This window comes from Dromiciops gliroides, chromosome 5 (genome assembly GCF_019393635.1).
Source record: "Dromiciops gliroides isolate mDroGli1 chromosome 5, mDroGli1.pri, whole genome shotgun sequence".
NCBI classification, from domain to species: domain Eukaryota; kingdom Metazoa; phylum Chordata; class Mammalia; order Microbiotheria; family Microbiotheriidae; genus Dromiciops; species Dromiciops gliroides.
The window spans coordinates 210,944,759-210,966,737 of NC_057865.1; the positions used below are offsets into that span (position 1 = coordinate 210,944,759).

Below are 21,979 nucleotides of genomic sequence, written 5' to 3' on the forward strand. Positions count from 1 at the left end.
TGGGGCTAGACCAGCCAATTTCTTAAGATTTGGGTCTCCCTCCCAAATCCCCTGCCCTATACAATTCTATAGTTTCATAGCTCTTGCATCAAATTCAATAGTTGTTACTATCACCAAAGAATTGGCAAAAGTGCCCTAAGTAGGTTGTCTACCCTTAGGGCACAGACTAGAATGGCAAAGCTAAGATGGTAGGGAAATAGAATCCTATGGTTCCAAGAAGATTTAATCTAACCATTTTTCTCCACTATAAATAGGTAGTCAGTAAGGAGAACAAATATTTCTCCAAGAATTTGGAGACTGGGGTTCTAAAGGGTGCTTCAATCAGTGAGCCTGATGTGTGTTGGCTATTGTGCTAGGGTCTGAGGACATGAAAACCAAACTAAACCAGTAACTGCCTTCAAGGAGATTAAATTTGAGTAGGGGATTTTACATTTACATTTACATACACGGCATAAATAAATATAAAGTCTGTCCAAAGCAAATACCAAGTAATTTCACAGGGTATTAGTAGCTGTTTAATGGTATGGTGGGAGTTGTTTTGCTGGTTTTATATAGACAACAAATGTGGCATTTTAAGGGTGTCATTGGCAAGATATGATCATCACTACTCCCTCACTACATTTTTCTTTTATCCTTTGTGACCCTCATAGCACTTCATATACCAGGAGGGTGCTCTAGTAGTAGGCTAACTAGATTGGAAACGTACTGGCTAAAGCCTGCTGTGGAAGAGGAGGAAGGGAGCTGGGGCAGAAATGGAGTCAGAACATAATAACAATAACAACAATAAGATAGCATTTACATAGCACTTACTACGTTCTAGGTGCTGTTCTAAGCACTTAACAAATGTTATCTCATGATCCTCACAATAACCCTGGGAGGTAGATGTTATTAATAGTCACATCTTACAGTTGAAGAAATTGAGGCAAACAGATCAGACGATTTTGCCCACAGTCACGCAGCCAGTAAGTGTCTGAGACAGGCTTGAAATCAGGTCTTTCTGCCTCCAGACCCAGCACTGTATTAGTAAATTTGGTCTTAATTGTATTTTATATTCCGAGAGTGTGTATTGCTTTTTAAACCTGGAATCTGCTTTAGTGTTTGAGGGACCATGGGAAGGCAGACATTCTATTAGGAGTATTGTGATTTGATGCAACCATTCTGGAAAACAATTTGAAATTGCACAATTAAAATCATGAAACTGTTCATACCCTTCAACCCAGTTATTCCATTATTGAACATCTAGTTCAAGGAGGTCAATAACAGAAAAAAGGCCCTATGGATAACAAAATAATCATTACAGTAATTTTGTTGTGGCAAAAAAAAGCAAAACAAAACCCTGGATATAAAAAGGGTGAATATAAATTTCAGATTAGCTGAACAAAGTGTGACATATGAATATAATAGCACATTATTGTGCTGTTCAGAAACAATGAAGAAATTCAGAAAAATATGAGAATAGATAAAGAAATGCACGGTGAAGTAAGAACTAAGAAAGCGATATTCACCATGACTGCCATAATGTATAAATAACAAAACTAAAAAGCAGTTGTGAGGAAATGGGGAATGGTCTCCTCTCAATAAGGATATAACAGTCACCATTCAAATTATACTCCTCAGGACCTGCTTGAGTACAAAGGTCTCAGTCCCCCTCCTCACCCTCCAGCAGACAAGATCACATAGTACAAGGAGCCCTGAGCTGGTCTCAATTAGGTCCTCTCCTGTGCTGTGTCCATATAAGGGAAGATTGAAGAAATGTCCCTATATCACCTCCCCCACTGGCTAAGAAACCCAAAGAATAATTATAGAAATTGGGGTTAAGAATACTGCTTTCTTGTTAGCTAGTTTTTGTAACCCTTGAATAATCAAGCAGTGATGAAAAAGGGGAAGGTCCATTCGAGTTAGGGACTAGGGGTTAAAACATGGCCCGCGAGCACCCATTGTTTGCACCTACCAGCTGTACACGGGGTGACCATTCTCATGAGAATGACAATAAATGAGCCTTTGACACATCACCACTGCTGAGTTCCAGAGAATTATTGAGCAGAAGTCATTTTCCTCTCAGCCGTCAAGATATGATGAATTATAATTAATAATTTCAGCCCTGGAAAACCAAGAGGACATTTATCTTATCCCTCTAAGTCTAAGGCTTAGGAATGCAGTGACATACTATCAGAATACTGTCAGATTTGGTAACTATATTGGACAGCTTTGCTTCAGTGTTTTTTGTTTGTTTGTTTGTTTGTTACAAGGAAGCACTCAAGGGAGGCATCTAGGTGATGCAGTGATTACTGGACTTGGAGTCAGAAAGACCTGGGTTCAAACTGGGTCAGTTGAATTCAGCCTCAGATAATTTACTGACCCCAGGCAAGTCACTTTACCTAGCTTGACCTCAGTCTTTTTCATCTGTAAAATATGGTAATAATAGCACCTACCTCCCAGAATTGTTGTGAGCATAAGATGAGGTAATATTTGTAAAGCATTTTGTAAGACTTACAGTATTATGGAAAAGGCCAGTATAAAAATTATTGAATACCACCAACTCCACCCAAATTTTAATACTTCTCAGAAGGACATAGTAATAAAGAGCCTTTGGAAATGTGTGACAAGTTACTATAACGTAGAGAGAAAAAATTGCATTAGTTCATTAGTTTTTGCTGAAAAAAATTAAAATCTCTCAAAATATATAAACAAGATATAATAATAAGATGTTCTGTTCCTCTTTCCTACATGAATAACAGGTCCCAAGGGAAGAAAGAAGAAGCTACTGTCTTTTTAAGAGATTCCATCAAATTTGGTCCAGAGTTTGCAGATGCTTATTCAAGCCTAGCTTCACTGTTGGCTGAACAGGTAATGAGTTTCTTTTCCTTCAACACTTTCATGATCTGTGATTTCATTCATGTTAAATATTAGACAAATCTCTATCTCCTGTTCACATAGGCTGAAGTCTAGATTTGAACCTAGGTTTTCTGATTCTAAAGTAAGTGGTTGTTCCAGTATACCTTATAGTCTCCCTATTGTGGTTTTTTTTTTGGGGGGGGTTGTTTATTTGTTTTTTGTGGGGAAATGAGGGTTGACTTGCCCAAGGTCACACAGCTAGTATGTGTCAAGTGTCTGAGGCCAGATTTGAACTCAGGTCCTCCTGAATCCAGGGACAGTGCTTTATCCACTGCGCCACCTAGCTGCCCCCTCATCATGTTTAAAGATAAAAATAAATACTCCATGTATATAAAGATGATGTATTAAAGACCTTTATAAGTTTTAAAGTGAAACATAAATATCCATTACTGGTGCTATATCAATATTCCCATGTGTCCTCTTCTTTTTGTGTATTTCAAAATATTATAGATAACATATTTTCTATTATTCTTTTAAGTATATTAATAATTTAAGATAAGATCCTATCATGCTAAAACTTGGCACATATGTAATAATTTTTGTTGAATTCATGCTTAGACATTATGTGTATTTACATGTGTATGCTTTCTGTTTTAGCAGTTAAAATTATTTATCAAATATGACAATAAGAAAATTATTATTAACAAATAAATAGATTTCTTGTTAAATTGTAAGCTTCATGTGAGCATAGATAATGCTTTATTTATGTTTTGTATTTTCTATATTAGGTACTTAATAAATTTCTTCTGAATTGGAATATTTACTATAACACCAAATCTTTTGCTGATTATTATTTAACTTAAAAATTTTACTAATTTAATTAGTAATAACTGTAGGGAAGGAAGGTCATTCCTATAATTAATAATGAGAAATGTAGGCTAGAGAATATTTCTAAAAATGAAATTTTCAAGTATAAACTTGACTCTTCATATTGTCCCTTCTCCTAAAAAAATCTCACTCATTCTTAACTTCCCTCTTTTTATGAATGATAACACAGTTCTTCCAATTTTCCAAGCTTTAAACCTTGTAATTATATGAATTTTCCTTCTCTATTAACCTCTCCCTACTTCCCCATTAATTCTCCTCTGAAAATATCTACAATCATAAATGCCTTTCCATTCCCAGTACTATCATTTAGTTCAAGCTCTTATCAACCCATGCCTCTAGCAGCTTCCCTACCTTGAGTCTGGTCCCTCTTCTATTCACCTAACACACAATATCAGACTAATCTTAAAATGTTGCTTTCATTATTTTTACTTCGTAGTTCAAAAACTTTCAGTTATCCTCAGGAGTCTGAAGAAAATAATCCAATCTTCTCATCTTGCTATTCGAGGATTTCCATGCTACTGTCACAAACTATTCTTCCTGTCTTCTTTTTTATCCTTATCCATGTCCTACTCATACCTATCTCTAATCCAGCTTCCTCTTTTAATCCTTCTATAATCACTTTAACCTGAAGTGCCCTTTGCTTCTCTTAAACCTCACCAAATTATGATGAGAAAGCCTATTTGTAAATCTAAGCACAAGGTCTAGAGTCAGGAAGACCTGAGTTCAAATCTAACTAGATACGTTTCAGTTGTGTGACCCTGGGTATGTCACATAACTTCTGTTTGCCTCCATTTCATCATTTGTAAAATGAAGGTAATAGTAGACTCTATTTCCCATGATTGTTGTGAAGAAGAAATGAGGTGATTGTAAAACACTTAGCATGATGGCTGAAAAATAGTAGGAAGTATATAAATGCTATTATTATGTTATTATTATTATTATTTATTTATTTTTAGTGAGGCAATTGGGGTTAAGTGACTTGCCCAGGGTCACACAGCTAGTAAGTGTTAAGTGTCTGAGGCCAGACTTGAACTCAGGTACTCTTGAATCCAGGGCCGGTGCTTTACCACTGCGCCATCTAGCTGTCCCTATGTTATTATTATTAAAGCACTGTCTAAATGTGAGCTAGTAGTGACTATGACAAACAAAAGTTTGAATGCCTACACTCAGAATGCATTGGTATTCTTATCTTTCCATAGCCTCTCCTATACTGACTATTTCCATCTTTTGTAATCTTTGCTAATTTGTTGAGTATGAGATGCAACCTCAAGCTTTTTTTCCCCAAATTTTCATTTCTCTTATTAATGATAAAAAGAAAGGCCAAAACATTTATAGTAGTATTTGATTCACAGTAGCAAAGATCTAATTATAAAGTAGGTGTCCATAGACTAGTGTACATGTGCTGTGAGAAATGATGAATATGAACCAGGAGAAAATTTTATACAATAACAGCAATATCGTAAAGATAATCAGTTTTGAAGGCCTTAGTAACTCTGGAAGACACAATGACCACATCAGGATAGAGAGCTGATGGACTCAAGAGTGCAAACTGAAGCATATTTTCTTCTTTTTCTTTTTGGACTTGGCTAATGTGGGAATTTATTTTGAATGACTATCCATATGTGCAATGGGTTTTGTTTTTCTTGTCATCTCAGTGGAGGGGAATGGGGTGGAGAAAAGGGGGAGATAAATTTCAGAACTGAAAATAAAATAAAATTGAATTAAGAAAATAAAAAACTTCAAATAAAAATGATGATTATGATAAATACAAAGAAGAATGGTGAGACATATAATCTGATAACAGAGTGAAGAAAGCAGAATCAGAAAAACAATGCATACAACTACAGCAATGTAAATTGGAAAGATCCACACAGCAGAACAATTGAAACTTAATATGGTCAAATTATAATGGCCAAGGGGATGATTGTCCCCATTACATGGGGAATGCTTTCCTGCTATAGCTATCATAAGGACATGATACTAATTTCAATTAGTGGTTGAAAAAGAATTATAAAAAGAAATATAATCTATATACACCACATTTTGAGAAACTGTACTACAAACTGTACAATCAAGCCTACCCGTCACAATCATGCCATTACAAGTTATAAATGTGAAAATTATAGAGGATTTTATCAATAAATATCTTTATTGAGAAGGGACTAGATTATGATTTCATTAGTATAAGGTATACCCAGAAGAGGGAAATTCCTCTGTCATTGTAGGTTAGCGCCTTCTCTGCAACATATGGTGTTTGAGAGAGTCTCTAAGGAAGCTAATATATGTCATAGGCAGGATTTGAAACAAGGTCTTCCTGACTCCCAGACCAACTATCTATTTCCTATGCCATGCTGCCTCTTTAAACATTTCTATATGTTACCTGACTTTTTATTATATATATTTTAGTTTTGTGTTATATAAATTATAATAATTTCTTAATTTTATCTGAATAAAATACAAGCTATGAAAATTATTTGTATAGACTGTTTCAAGGAAAGTGTGGACTATAACGAATTCTTTTATTTTCATTTCTTTTTTGTTAAAGGAAAATTCCTACATAAAGTCTGAAAGCTGCAACATTAACTTAATATAGCAATTCCAGGTTGATTCCAAGAATTATTGCCTTTTACTTATTTAAGCTTTTGAATAATTTTAAGAGAAAAATGAGAATTTATGGGATCATTATCTGTTCCTATATCAAAAGGCCATGATCTTCTTATCTTTTACTTTTCAGAAGTGAATCATAATGCTACCAGAGATATCCTTAATAAAACCTTGTTTGTTTGTGGAAAAGAGGCTGTTAATCTCCTTTCTTATTAGTCTGGGAGAAATAACTAAAAAAGTCAGTTTGGAAGGGAGGAAACTTTAGACTTAGAGGTCTCTCATTATTTTCTGAATCCCAGTGTTATGGTGAGCCACCCAATTAACTCTCCCCATATTAAATTTGACCCTTACACATTAGTTTCATTTTTGCAAAAACTTTTTAATTTTTTATAACCAAAATGATCTATTTTACATTTTGTTTTACTCTCTATATCTTCTTTGGCCCTAAATTCTTCCTCTGCCCATAAATCTGAAAAATAAATGATTCCATACTCTCTTAGTTTGCTTATGGTATCATCATTTATGTGTAAATTGTGTACCCATTTTTACCTTATTTTAGTATATGGTGTGAGATCTTGGTCTATACCTAGTTTCTGCCATACTGTTTTCCAATTGTCCCAGCCGTTTTTGTCATATAATGAGTTTTTATTCTAAAAGCTTTGATCTTCAACTCTCAGGTACCACCTCATACCTATAAAATTGGCTAATATGACAAAAAAGGAAAATAATAAATGTTGGAGAAGCTGTGGAAAAATTGAAACATTAATGTATTGTTGGTGGAGCTGTGAACTGATCCAACCATTCTGGAGAGCAATTTGGAACTATGCCTAAAGGGCTATAAAGCTGTGCATACCCTTTGACCCAGCAATACAACTATTAGGTTTTTTTCCAAAAGAGATCAAAAAAAGGGAAAAGGACCCACATGTACAAAAATATTTATAGCTGCTCTTGGAATTGGAATTGGAAATTGAGAGGATGTCCATCAATTGGAGAATGGCTGAATAAGTTGTGGTATATGAATGTAATGGAATACTATTGTGTTGTAAGAAGTGATGAGAAGGCAGATTTCAGAGAAACCTGAAAGGACTTGTACACAGTATCAACTACATTGTGTGTTGATCAATTGTGATAGACTTGACTTTTCTCAGCAATACAATGATCCAAGAGAGTTCCAAAGGACTCATGATGGAAAATACTCTCCACATCCAGAAAAAAAGAACTGTGGCATCTATATGCAGATTGGACTATACTATTTCTCCTTTTTTTTGGTTTTCTTTTTCGAGGTTTTTCCCTTTTGCTCTGATTCTTCTTTCACAGCATGACTAATGCAGAAATATGTTTAATGTGATTGTATGGTAACGATCGGAATGACGCCACCTGCTGGAGACTTACTGTAGAAAAGCTCCACCATGAGGAGAGGGCCTCTGAGGGCAGGACCATGTGGCTTTCTTTGGTGTCAGGAAGTGATGTTGGCTTGTGGGAGGAGGAAGGGTGAGGCTGGCGCGCTGGCTCACTTTTTTTTTGTCAGGATTCTGGTGGAGAAGGGAGCGAGAAACACGCTCTCCCTTTGATAGATGGAGGAATCTAGGCCTTTCTCTCTCTCTTTACCAAATTCTTATTCTCCATAATAAATGCTTAAAAGTCTAACTCTTGCTAAAGCTTATAATTTATTGGTGACCACTCATTAGATATTTTAGACAGACTAGCTAGAATTTTAGCCCTTATAGTACATATATAACCTATATCAGATTGCTTGCTGTCTTGGAGAGGGGAGGGTGGGAGAAAAATTTGAAACTAGAAATCTTATAAAAACAAATGTTGAAAACTATCTCTACACATAACTAGAAAACAATAAAATACTTTTATGATTTTTAAAGCTTTGATCTTTGGACTTATCATATACTAGATTACTATAGTAATTTACTATAGCGTAATTTGTACCTGTTTTATTCCACTGATTCATCTCTCTATTTCTTGGTCAGTACCAGATTGTTTTGATAATTATTGCTTTATAATACAGTTTGAGATCTGGTACTGTGAGACCACCTTCTTTTGTATTTTTTTATTGATTCCCAAAATATCCTTCAACTTTTGTTTTTCCAGATGAACTTTGTTATTATTTTTTTCTAGAGCTATAAAATATTTTTGATGGTTTGATTGGTATAGCACTAAAGGATTATCATTTTATTATATTGGCTTGGCCTACCCATGAGCAATATTTTTCCAGTTATTTAGCTCAGGGCAGCTAGGTGGCACAGTGGATAGAGCACTGGCCCTGGATTCAGGAGGACCTGAATTCAAATCTGGCCTCAGACACTTAACATTTACTAGCTGTGTGACCCTGGGCAAGTCACTTAACCCCAATTGCCTCATTAAAACAAACAAACAAACAATTATTTAGATCTATCTTTATTTGTGTGAAAAGTGGTAAAGGCAAATTTTAACATTTTAAAAATAAAATTTTGAATTTCAAATTTTCTCCCCCCTCTTGACCTCCCTTTTTCCTAAAACAGTAAGCAATTTGGTATAGGTTATATATGTGTAATAATGTAAAACATATTTTCATAATAGCCATGTATAAGAAGAAACAGAACAGAAGAAAAAAACTACAAAAAAATAAAGTGAAAATAGTATGCTTTAGGGGCAGCTAGGTGGCGCAGTGGATAGAGCACTGGCCCTGAATTCAGGAGGATCTGAGTTCAAATTTGGCCTCAGACACTTAACACTTACCAGCTGTGTGACCCTGGAAAAGTCACTTAACCCCAATTGCCTCACCAAAAAAAAAAAAAAAGTATGCTTTGATTTACATTCACACTCCATAGTTCTTTCTCTGGATGTGTATAGCATTTTCCTTCCTGAGTCTTTTGGAAATGTCTTGGATCACTGTATGGCTGAGAAGAGCTAAGTCAATTCTTCTTTGATCTTCTCATTTTTTAGGATTAGATTATTTAGTTTCTAATTAGTTTTTACCCTATCTTTCCATCGACCTTTATTAAATGTAATTTTTATTGTATAATGATCTGAAAAGAATACATTTAATATGGCTGCCTTTGGCACTTGATTATGAGATTTTTCTGCCTTAGTCCATCATTATTTTTTGTGTTGTTGCCATATACTTCTGAAAAAAAGACATTCTTTTCTATTCCCCTTCAGTTTTCTTCAGAGTTTTATCATAGCTAACTTCCCCAAAAGTCTATTTACCGCCTTAACTTCTTTCTTCTTTATTTTATTTTATTTTTTGGTTAGATTTATCAAGTTATAAGAGGGGAAAGTTAAGGTCCCTTACTATTATAGTTTTACTCTTTATTCCACCTGAAAATCATTTAACTTTTCTTTAGAAATTTGGATGCTATACCATTTGGTGCATATAGGTTAATACTGATATTACTTCATTGTATATGGTACATTTTAGCAAGATGTATTTTCCTTCTTTGTCTCTTTTCATTAGATATATTTTGCTTTTGCTTTATCTGAGATCATGATTCCTACCCCTGCTATTTTTTTTTACTTCAGTTGAAGCATAATATATTCTGCTTCAACCCTTTACCTTTACTCTGTGGGTATCTGTTTCAAATGTGTTTCTTGTAAATAATGTTTTTTAATACATTCTCCTATCTATTTTCATCCCATTCATCCCATTCACATCCACAGTTATGATTACTATGTATTTCCCTCCACCCCATTTTCCCTTTCTTTATAATTTTCTCTCTTTCTCATTTCACCCTGTCCCTCCTTACCAGTGTTTTCCTTCTGACCACCATCTCCCTCAGTCTGCTTTCCCTTCTATCAGTCCCCTTTTCTTATCCCTGTCCCTTTCCATTTCCCTATAGCATAACATAGCTTTCTATACCCAACTGAGTATGTATATTCTTCCCTCTTTGAGCCAAATCTGATGAGAGTGAGACTCAACAATGCTTCCTTCCTCTCTTCTTTCCCTTTACTATAATAGGTCTTTTTTTCCACTTCATGTGATATGATTTACCCCATTCTATCTCTCCCTTCTCTCTTCTCCCAGTACAATCCTTTTTCTCTCTCCACATTTTTTATATCATCCCATCAAAGCCAACTTATAACCAACTCTTTCTAATAGAGATATAGTTCTTTTTTTTTTTTTACAGGTTGTTGTTGGTGGTGTTGTTTTATTTTGGGTTTTTTTTTTTTGTGGGGCCATGATGGTTAAGTGACTTGCCCAGGGTCACACAGCTATTAAGTGTCAAGTGTCTGAGGCCAGATTTGAACTCAGGTTCTCCTGAATCCAAGGCTGGTGCTTTATCCACTGTGCCACTTAGCTGCCCCGAGATATAGTTCTTAAAGAGTTACAAGTATCATGCAGTATTTTCTTCTTGACCTGAGAGTTCTGGAATTTGGCTATAATATTCCTTGGAGTTTTCATTTTGGGATCTCTTTCAGGAGGTGATTAGTGGATTCCTTTAACTTCTGTTAAACCCTGTGGTTTGAGGCTATCAGGGCAGTTTTCCTTGATAATTTCTTTTTTCTCTTTAGAAATGTATTTTTCAAATTACATATAAAAACAAATTTTGACATCAATTTAAAAAAAACTTTGTCTTTCAACTTCTCTTCCTCCCTCTGCCCCCCCACTCTCAAGAACCCAAACAATTCAATATAAATTTTGCATGAGTAGTCGTGGAAAACATCTCCACATTAGCCAGATTGTGAGAGAAAACAGACAAAAACAAAACCTCAGATTAAGGAACTATCAAAAAAATATGCTTCAATCTGTTTTCAGATACCATCAACTCTTTCCCTGTAGATGGATTGCAATTTTCATAAGTCCTTCAGAGTTTCATTGGATCACTGTTGCTGAAAATAACCACGTCCAGCAGATCATCTTACAATATTGCTCTTCTTTTGTATACAATACATTTCACTCTGCTTCAGTTCATGTAGGTCTTTCTAGGTTTTTCTGATAGCATCCTGTTCATCATAACCTTTATATAGTACCTTAAACTTGACAAAGAATTTTCTTCACAGTAGCCCAGCAAAGTAGTGTGAGGTTTAAAATTCTAGCTGTGAGTCTTAACGCGCCCCCGCCCCGTTTTAGGGGGAAAACTGGCTAAGATTGCTGATAAATTCAGCAAGAGTTTAGGCTTTTAAGGATTTATTAAAATGTATTGGAAGTTAGTGAAGAGAAGTTGAGAAAGCCACCTTTATTTAGCTATCCATGCTATATCCATGCCATAGAGAACACGTGGAGTAGATCTTTCTACTCTGTTCTGCCCTTGCCATCACATGCCGGTTCCTGAATGAAAAAGAGAAATCCAGCCAGCCACCCTCACTTTCCTACTTCCTGTCTCCCTCCCCAAAAGGGGAGGTCCTTCAAGCTGATTGGTTGAGGGTGGTCTCCTGTTGATGTCATAGTCCACAGCCTCTGACAACAGCACACCACTCATGGTTAGCTAGGTGTGGTCTCGATTTAACAACCTTAAGTAGGTTCAACTTCTGAGAATAACACCCCACTCAGGGCCAGCCAGGTGTAGTCTCGATTTAATCAACCTTAAGTAGGTTCTCAGTCAATTTATCAGTCTCACCCAATTTAATCAATTCCAAATCAATCTTCAGGTCAGGCCCCTGCTAAATGCCATTATTTTATCACAATAGGTGCCATATATTTTGCCATTATAATCAATTATCATAACTATTTCCCTCCATTCTATTCCCTTCCCAAGATATTTACTCTATTTTCTATCTTCTTTTATCCTAGTCCCCCTCAAAAGTGTTTTGCGGGGCAGCTGGGTGGCGCAGTGGATAAAGCATCTGCCCTGGATTGAGGAGGACCTGAGTTCGGATCTGGCCTCGGACACATGACACTTACTAGCTGTGTGACTCTGGGCAGGTCACTTGACCCTCATTGCCCCGCAAAAAAACAAAACAAAAAGTGTTTTGCTTCTGACTGTCCCCTCCCTTCTTTTACCCTTCCATCTTTATCCCCTTCCCCTCCTACTTTCCTGCAGGGTTACATAGATTACTCCTCCCAATTGGGTGTGTATGTTATTCCCTCCTTGAGCTGACTCTGATGAGATGAAGGTCTTTGAGCCAATTCTTTGTTCTAAATTTTCTTTCTCCCTCCCTCCTCAATCCTCCCTGTGAAATCAATCAATTCAATATAAGTCATACATGTACAGTTATGCAGAACACCTTCACTTTCCTTGGAAGTTTTTTGCTTCCTTCCCCTGTCCCCCCCCTTACCTCCTTCCCCTCCCACTTTTCCTCAGGGCAAAATATATTACTATACCCACTTGAGTACATTTTTTACTCCCTCTTTGAGCCAATTCTGATGATAGTAAGGTTCACTCACTCCCCTACTCCTTCCCCCTCTTCCCCTCTCCTCCATAAGCTTTTTCTTGTTTCTTTTATGTGAGCCACTTTTCCCCAGTCTACCTCTCCCTTTCCCTTTCTTCAAGTGCATTCCTCTTACTTCTTAATTTTATTTTAAAGATGTCATCATGGGTTAGCTAGGTAGCACAGTGGACAAAGCACCAGCCCTGGACGCAGGAGGCCCTGAGCCCAAATCCAGCCCCAGACATAAGCCACCCCACCCTGCCTGCCCCACAAAAAACAAGGATAAAGCAAAAATAAATGCTTTATAGATATTATCCCTTCATATTCAGTTCAGACCTGTCTAGGGATATTCCTTTCAGCTGCCCTAATACTGAGAATGCTCTTATGAGTTAGAAGTATTATCTTCCCATGTAGGAATGTAAACAGTTTAACTTTTTAATATCCCTCATGGTTTCTTTTTCCTGTTTACCTTTTTATGATTCTCTAGGGTCTTGTATTTGAAAGTCAAATTTTCTATTCAGTTCAGGTCTTTTTATCACAAATACCTTAAAGTCCTCTTTTTCATTGAAATCCCATTTTTCTCCCTGGAAGATTATACTGTTTTGCTGGGTAGGTGATTTTTGGTTGTAGTCCCAGTTCCTTTGCCCTCTGGAATATCATATGCCATGCCCTCCAGTCCTTTAATGTAGATGCTTCTAGATCTTGTTTTATCCTTACTGTAGCTCCCCAGTATTAGAATTCCACTTTTCTACCTGCTTAAAATATTTTCTCCTTGACCTGGGAGCTCTGGAATTTGGCTATAATATTCCTGGAGGTTTTCCTTTTGGGATCTCTTTCAGGAGGTGGATTCTTTCAATTTCTATTTTACCTTCTGTTTCTAGAATATCAGGACAATTTTCCCTGAGAATTTCTTGGAAGATGATGTCTAAACTCTTATTTTGGTCATAGTTTTCAGGTAGTCCAATGATTTTCAAATTCTCTCTCCTAGATCTATTTTCTAGGTCAGCTGTTTTTCCAAGGAGATATTTCACATTGCCCTCTATTTTTTTATTCATTTGGATTTGCTTTACTTTGCCTTGGTTTCTCATAAAGTCACTAGCTTCTATTTGTTCAATCCTAATTCTTAGGCAATTATTTTCTTCTGAGAGCTTTTGTATCTCCTTTTCCATTTGGCTTTTCAAGCTGTTGACTTTTTTCTCATGACTTTCCTGCATCGCTCTCATTTCTCTTTCCATTCTTTCCTCCACCTCTCTAAATATTCCTTCTATCTCTCCTACTTTCTCTTCAAAGTACCTTTTGAGTGCTTCCATGGCCTGAGACCAATTCATATTTTTCTTGGAAGCTTTGGATGTAGGGGCCCTGAGGTTGCTATCCTCTTCTGAGGGTACACCTCGGTCTTCCTTGTTGATAAACTTTCTATAGTTCTCAACTTTCTTTGCTTTTTCATCTTACTGTCTTTTACTTGACTTTTAACTCCCTCTTACAGTGGGGTCCTACTTCCAAGCTACAATTTCCCAAGCTTCAGAGGGTCTCAAGTGTTTTGGTTTAAGGGAGGGCAGGTTTTTCTCTTGTCTGGCCTGTTCTCTGGTCCAAAGATAACCTCAATCCAACTTGCTAATTAACCAGCCAACAGCACTTTGTGTGCTGTTTCTTAGCTCTGATGAGCCTGTGCTCCTCCCTCCCCAACCTGGGCCTCCCACCACTCGAGATTTCTTTCTGGTTCCCTGCTGGGGTGGGATAGCCACATTCCTCCTTAGGTCCTGCAGATACCCCTGTATTTTCCACCCCCTGGTCAGCTGTTAAGCCCTCTCACCCAACCATAAACTTAGTTCCAGAAGATGCTGGTGCTGTAGCTGGGGGGCAAGTTTTCCTGGCGCAGTCTGCCTGGGTACTGTGTTGGCATGATTGTGGGTTTGGACTCTTCTTGCATCCCAGAACGGCCCCCTTTAAGCTGTCTTTGGCTGGAAAATAATCTCAGCCCGTCTTTTTGTGGGTTTTGCTTCTCCAGGAGTTGTTTTATGGCTGTTTTGGGGGTAACTGTGTCAGGAACTTTGTGAGTTTAATGCCTTTCCTCTGCCATCTTCTTGATAATCTCAATCTCTCTCTCTCTCTCTCTCTCTCTCTCTCTCTCTCTCTCTCTCTCTCTCTCTATCTCTCTTTGTCTCTGTCTCTCTCTCTCTCTTAATAATTTCTCTTTAATTTGGTAAATCCAGAAGTTAGCTAAGGGGGGTAGGGGTAGGGGAGAGAGCCATAGTTGGCATTTGAAGAAATGTTATATTTCTCTCTTTTTTTGCGAGGAAGTTAGGGTTAAGTGACTTGCCCAAGGTCACATAGCTAGTAAGTGTCAAGTGTCTGAGGTCGGATTTGAACTCAGGTCCTCCTGAATCCAGGGCTGGTGCTTTTTCCATTGCACCACCTAGCTGCCCCCTCCTTGATAATTTCTTGAAAGATACTGTCCAAGCTCTTTTTGATCATGGCGTTTGGGTAGTCTAATCATTCTTAAATTATCTCTTCTGGATCTCTTTTGCAGGTCATTTGTTTTTCCAATTAGGTATTTTACATTTTCTTCTACTTTTTTTTTCATTCTTTTGATTTTATTTGATTGATTCTTGATGTCTTATAGTGTCATTAGCTTTCACTTGCCCAATTCTCATTTGTAAGGAAATATTTCCTTCAGTTAGCTTTTATATCTCCTTTTCAATGTAGCCAATTTTACTTTTTTTTTTTTTTGCAGGGCAATGAGGGTTAAGTGACTTGCCCAGGGTCACACAGCTAGTAAGTGTCAAGTGTCTGAGGTCAGATTTGAACTCAGGTCCTCTTGAATCCAGGGCCCATGCTTTATCCACTACACCACCTAGCTGCCTGCCAATTTTATTTTTTGAGGAATTATTTCCTTCAGTGGATATTTGGACATCTTTTTCCATTTGGCCAATTCTACTTGTTTTCTTTTTCTGGGCTGTTAACTCTTTCATGATTCTCTTGCTTTACTCTCATTCTTTTCTCAATTTTTCTTCTACCTCTCTTATTTGATTTTTTTTTTTTTGGCAGGGCACTGAGGATTAAGTGATTTGCCCAAGGTCACACAGCTAGTAAGTGTCAGGTGTCTGAGTCTGGATTTGAACCCAGGTCTTCCTGAATCTAGGGGTGGCACTTTATCCCCTGCACCACTTAGTTACCCCTCTTATTTGATTTTTTAAATTCTTTTTTAGCTCTTCCAAGAAGATTTTTTGAGGCTTTACATGTAGGTGTTTTGACATTGTTGTCTTCTTCTGAGTTTGTGTTTTGATCTTCCCTGTTGCTATTGTAGCTGCCTGTATCCATTGGTAGGGCTTTTTTTGTTTTTGTTTTTTGTTCATTTCCCAGTCTATTTAGTGACTCCTAGGGTACAGGTGGCACTGTCCCAAGCTTTTTGCACTGGGTGCCAGGGCCCTGGATCTCTGACTTTCTGCCCTAGGTCCTCCAGGACTGGTGGCTTGCCCACTGTGCTGATGTGGCCTGGCTTAGTTGTGCCTGTTGCGCCAGGGGTTCTGGGATTGGCAGTTTACATGCTGCACTGGGGCTTGAGGCCTCATATCTGTCCCTCTGTGCTACTAGCCTGCTGAACCAGGAACCTGTAGCCTTGGCTTCTGATCTGTGCTGGGACTAGGAGCCTCTTGTTGGCTTGGTCAGATACTGCCTGTGCCAGGCTATGCTCCTCTTTTACCCAAGTGAGATAGACCATTCCTATACTTCTAAGTTATCTTGGGCTAGAAAATTGTTTTACCACATTCTTTTTTGGGTTCTGTCACTACAGAATTCATGTTGCAATTTGATTTATCAAGTTGTTTTGAGGGAAACTGAAGAGAGGTCAAGGAACTTCCTGTCTTTGCTATACCACCTTGGCTTTGGTTTCCCCCTCTAATGACTGCTAATTAATTGATTGACTTAAAAAAACCCTGCTGAATAATAGAAATTGAGATATAAACTTCTAAGTGAAAAATCTATGAGTGCATTTTTATGCATTGAGAAAGTGGGCAGTGGGGGGCAGAAATGAGATTCAGGCAGTTAAGACAATTATTGAATTGTAGTAGGCCAGCAAGGCTTAGCTTTGAGATTGAAATGAAACAAGACACTTGTGAAACTTTTAGCCATTAAAAAATGGATGTTTACTTAGTCATAGGATGGAAATGTTATGCACAAGATGGAGCCAAGATGGTTCAGTAGAGGAAGCAACCTCATCAATCTCTCCCAATATTCCCCTCCAAAAAGCTCTAAAATAATGTGTCAAATTGAATTCTGGAATGGCACAGCCTGCAAAAGTACAACACAAGAAAACTTGGGAGGTTAATAGGAGAGGTCTGTGATACCCGGCTGGGGCAAACTTGGAGCATACAAGGTGTAACACCAGTGATGGGCCTTGCAGGAACCAACAGCAACAGCGAAAGTATCAGGAACTGTGCCCAGAGACATTCCAGAGTAGAAAGGATCACTAGTGCATGTGGCTACAGGGGAGCAAGGGACCTGGTTATAGTTCAGATGCCAAGAGAAGCACTAGCTCTTGTGGTGTCAGGGATCAGAGGCCCTTCTGAGGACACCAACACCTTTGAAGCACTGGAAAACTTGCAGACCCCCAGAACTAGCTTTGAAAACAGAAGCACAAAAACGCTTGAAGCTCAGGATGGTACCTCCCTAACCCCAAGGAGAGCAGAACCTAACTAACTTAACATAAAGCATAAGTCAAGAAATAGGCTTGAAAAAATGAGTAAACAAAGAAAAAAGACCCTGACCATAAAAAACAACAACGACAACAACAAACTACTATGGTTAAAGGAAAGACCAAGACACAAACTCAGAAGATAACAAAGAGAAAACAGCTATATATAAAGTCTCAAAGAACAATGCAAATTGCACACAAACTTAACAAGAATTCCTGGAAGAGCTAAAGGAAAAAAGATAAGATTGGAAGAAGAAAAAATGGAAAAGAAATGAGAGGGATGCAAGAAAATTATGAAAAGAAAATTAATAGCTTGGTAAAAGAGACCAAAAAAAGTCCTGGAGAAAATAACACCTTAAAAAAACAGAATTGGCCTAATGATAGAAGGACAAAAATTCACCAAAGAAAGGAACTTCTTAAAAATCAGAATTGGCTAAAGAAGGAAAAAGGTATAAAAGCTCACTGAAAAAAATTATTCCTTTAAAATTACAATTGGACAATGACTGAGCTAATGACTTTATAAGACATCAAGCTTGAGATATCAAGAAACAATAAAACAAAGTCAAAAGAGTGAAGTAGAAGAAAATGTGAAATATATCAATCAGAAAAACAACTGACCTAGAAAATAGATTGAAGAGAGATAATTTAAGATTTATTGGGGGGGGGGGAGGGCAGCTAGGTGACGCAGTGGATAAAGCACTGGCCTTGGATTCAGGAGGACCTGAGTTCAAATACAGATTCAGACACTTGACACTAGCTGTGTGACCCTGGGCAAGTCACTTAACCCCAATTGCCTCACACACACAAAAATTATTATTATTAGACTACCTGAAAGCCATGATTTAAAAAAAAAGATCCTAAACATAATATTTTAAGAAATTATAAAGGAATTGCTCTGATATTTTACCTTCAGAGGGTAACTAGAAACTGAAAAACCCTCCAATCATCTCCTGAGAGAGATACCAAAAGGAAAACAACTGGGAATATTATAGGCAAATTCCAGATGTCCCAAGTCAAGGAGAAAATATTGCAACTAGCCAGAAAGACGCAATTTAAATATCATGGAGCCACAGTCAAAATCACACAGTATTTAGCAGTTTCCATGTTAAAGGATTGGAGGGTTTGGAACATGATTCTCTGGAAGGAGCTAGGGTTACAACAAAGGATTGCCTTCCAAGCAAAACTGTATAATCCATCAGGGGAAAATGGATATTTAATAAAGTATTTCCAAGCATTCCTGATGAAAAAAAGCAGAGCTGAATAGAAAATTTGACATTGAAACATGACTCAAGAAAAATATAAAAAAGGTAAACATGAAAGAATAATCAACAGGGACTCAGTGGAGTAAAACTTCTTATTTTCCTACATGGGAAGATCATATATGTAACTGTTAAGAACTTTACTATTATTATGGTAGTTAGGACTCTAAATAGAAAGAGGGAATGGATATGAATTAATTATATGTGGATGGTTTTTTTTTTTTTAAATGGAAGTGTAAGAAAGAGGAATGCCATGGGAGAAGGGGGAAGGGAGAGGAAGAATGGGGGAAATGATCTCATATAAAAGACAAGTACAAGCAAGAGCTTTTATTGTGGAACATTAAAGGGAGCAGGCAAACACTCTCATTGGAATTGGTTAGAAGACTACATACCTACATATATACATCTATACATACATAGCACACTCAATTGGATAAAGACATATATCTTATCCAACATAAAAGCCAGAAGGGAAGGGAATAAAATAAAGGAAGAGTGTGGTCACAGGAAGGACAGATTAAGGGCGGCAGTGGTCAGAAGCAAAACATTTTATAGGAGGGACAGGGTAAAAAGAGAAAGAGAAAAACAGAAGAACGTAGATGGAGGGAAATACACAGCAAACATAATTGTGAATGTGATGAGATCACACCTAGAATGGAAGTGGATCACTGAATAGATTGGAAATCAGAATCCAATAATATGTTGTTTATGGGAAACACATTTGAAATGGAAAGACATACACAAAGAGTTAAAATAAGGGGCTGGAAAAAAATGTTGTGACAAGTAAAACTAAATGTGTGGAGGCCTATTTCTGTCCTAAGTGTAGGGAAAGCTAGCTAGGGTAACTAGGGTATAAATTAGAAGCTTTAGCACCAGTCTTTGGGCATTAAGCATTTATTAAAGAGTAAACAGAAAACACGTGGAGTTCAGAAAGATAGGGAAGCCTATCTACCCTAGAAGAGTTCAGCCTGGCCTCCTTCTTCTCCCAAGTGTTCCTCCACCACGAGGTTGTCCGAGCCATGAACTGAGAGAGAGGAAGCAGTACTTCTGTGCCCCCCAGAAGAGGCATTCCTTACACACTGCTTCAAGCTGATTGGTTAGCATCACCCAAATCCATTGGTTCACTGGACTTGAGGGTGGTCTCCTGTGATATCATAGTCCACAGCCTCTGAGAACGTTCATTCCCTCTTGGGAGCCAGCCAGGTGTGGTTTTAATTGAATTAACTTTAAGTGGGTTAATAAATCACTCCCAGTCAATCTAATCAGTCCAAATCAAGCTGGGGCCTTTGGGCGTTTAGCAAATCCCATTATTTTCTTACAATATATTATGCTTCACTTGAGGTAAAAAATAAAAAAGGCAAGGGTAGTGATCATGATCTCAGACAAAGCAAAACCAAAATTAGATATAATTAAAAGAGAAAACTAGAGAAAATATATTTTACTAAAAGGTACAATAGATAGTGAAGTGATATCAGTATTTAACATATGTGCACCAAATGGCAGAACATCCAAATTCTTAAAGACACAAATGAAATAAATACAGCTCAAATTAGAAAGAAAGCAGAAAGCTGGAGTAATGTGTAATCAGTTTGGAAATGTAGGTTGGGGCCAAACTGCAGGGTTTTAAATGGAAAAATAAAAATATCTATATTTTATCTGATAGGCAATAGGGAACCACCAAAGCTTCTGTTCCAACTCTTCTATTCTCTGGTAAAAGCTTCCACAGAGTCTTCTCCCTCTCCCTGTCTAAGTTGAGGATCTTGCCTCATATTCTGCCAAAAAATAAATAATAAAAGTCATTCTCTGAGAGTTCTCTCTTGTTCCCTCCTGAAATCCCATTGTCCGACATCTTTCCCCTCTATCTCCTCCTTTACTCCTGTTTCACATGAAGTAGCCTTTTTTCATGTCAAGACAAACCTCTCTACATTGCACCTTTAGTTCCATCTCATCATCTTCAGAACATTGCATTCTTAATCCTCATTTACACTTTACTCTATCTACTGGCTCCTTCTTTACTACCTACAAATATGCCTATGTCCCACATCCTGACAAAACTTTCCCTTAATTCAACTACTCATGCCAAATATTATTACATATCTTCTCTCTTCCACTCACCTCCTTAAGAAAACCATCTAGGAGTGCCTCCACTTTCTTTCCTCTCACATTCTTCTAAACCTTTGGCAATCTGGGTTCTGATCTCATAATTCAAGTGAAATTGCTGTCTACAAAGTTAAAAATTATCTCTTGTGCATGTATGAAAACTTTTAGATATTTATTAAATTTATATGAATTTGCTCCAATGAGTTCTGATTTTTTTACAAGCAAGCAGCCCTATCCAGGTCAACCTGAAAGCCCTTAGTGGGCTTTGCTGCCCACCAGGACCCAATTTACTCCTTCTTCATAGTATTCCCCCCAAATCTCTTTATTGCTAAAATCTAATGGCCTTTTCTCAGTCTTCAACCTTCTTGACCTCTCTGTGGCATTTGGCCAGTTGAATTCTCTCACTTCTTCAGTTTTCTTGACATCACTCTCTGCTAGTTCTTATTCCTGTCTTACTGGTCCTTTTCAGCTTTCTTCAGTGGTTCTTCATCTATGTTATGCCCACTAACTAGTGGTGTTCCCCAAGACTCCATTTTGGGCTCTCTTCTCTTTTCCTTCCACACCATTTCACTTAATAATTTCATCAGCTACCTTGGGTTCATTTGTATTTCCTGCTCTAGTCTCTCTCCTGAGCTACAGCCCTATATCATCAACTACCTTTGGGCAAACTGCATGTGTAGTAGGCATTTCAAACTCAGCATGTCCAAACAAAACTCATTATCTTTTGCCCCACAAGCCTCCCCTCTTCTGAATTTGCCTTTTACTATTGAGAGGATTAATATTCTAGTCATCCAAGCCTCACACTCAAGTGTCATCCTTAATTCCTCACTCATTTGCCCCACATATTTTCTACCTTTATATCTCTTATCTCCTTTTCTCTACTTACACAGCCATTATCTCAGTTTAAGTCCTCATTGCCTTTTGTCTGAGCTATTACAATAGCCTTCTCATAACCTTGCCTGCCTGAAGTCTCTCTACACTTGAGTCTATCCTCTACTCACCTACCAAAGTAATTTTCTTAGAAAATAAGTCTGATCATGTCATCCACCTACTCTGTAAATTCCAATGATTCCTTTTTACCTCTAGGATCAAATTCCAACTTCTCTGTTTGCCATTTAAGGCTCTTTATAATCTATACTCTTTCTGCCTTTCCAGTCTTCTTATACTTTTTCCCCTCCAAACACTCAATGATCTAGCTACACTGTCCTAATTTATTTCCCATATCTGTGCCTTTTTATTGGCTTTTCCCCATGTCTGGAATGCTTACCCTCCTCATCGCCACCTCTTAGTTTCCTTGGCT

At 37.5% G+C, this 21,979-nt stretch overlaps 1 protein-coding gene across 1 annotated transcript in view; it reads left to right on the top strand.

Annotated features, from left to right (window-relative positions):
• The window catches only part of TMTC1 (transmembrane O-mannosyltransferase targeting cadherins 1), a 259,544-nt gene that overhangs the window by 209,481 nt on the left and 28,084 nt on the right, over positions 1-21,979 (top strand). Inside the window, 1 exon segment of the mRNA XM_043969354.1 lies at positions 2,739-2,847. Within this exon segment, the coding sequence (XP_043825289.1) occupies positions 2,739-2,847 (109 nt within the window).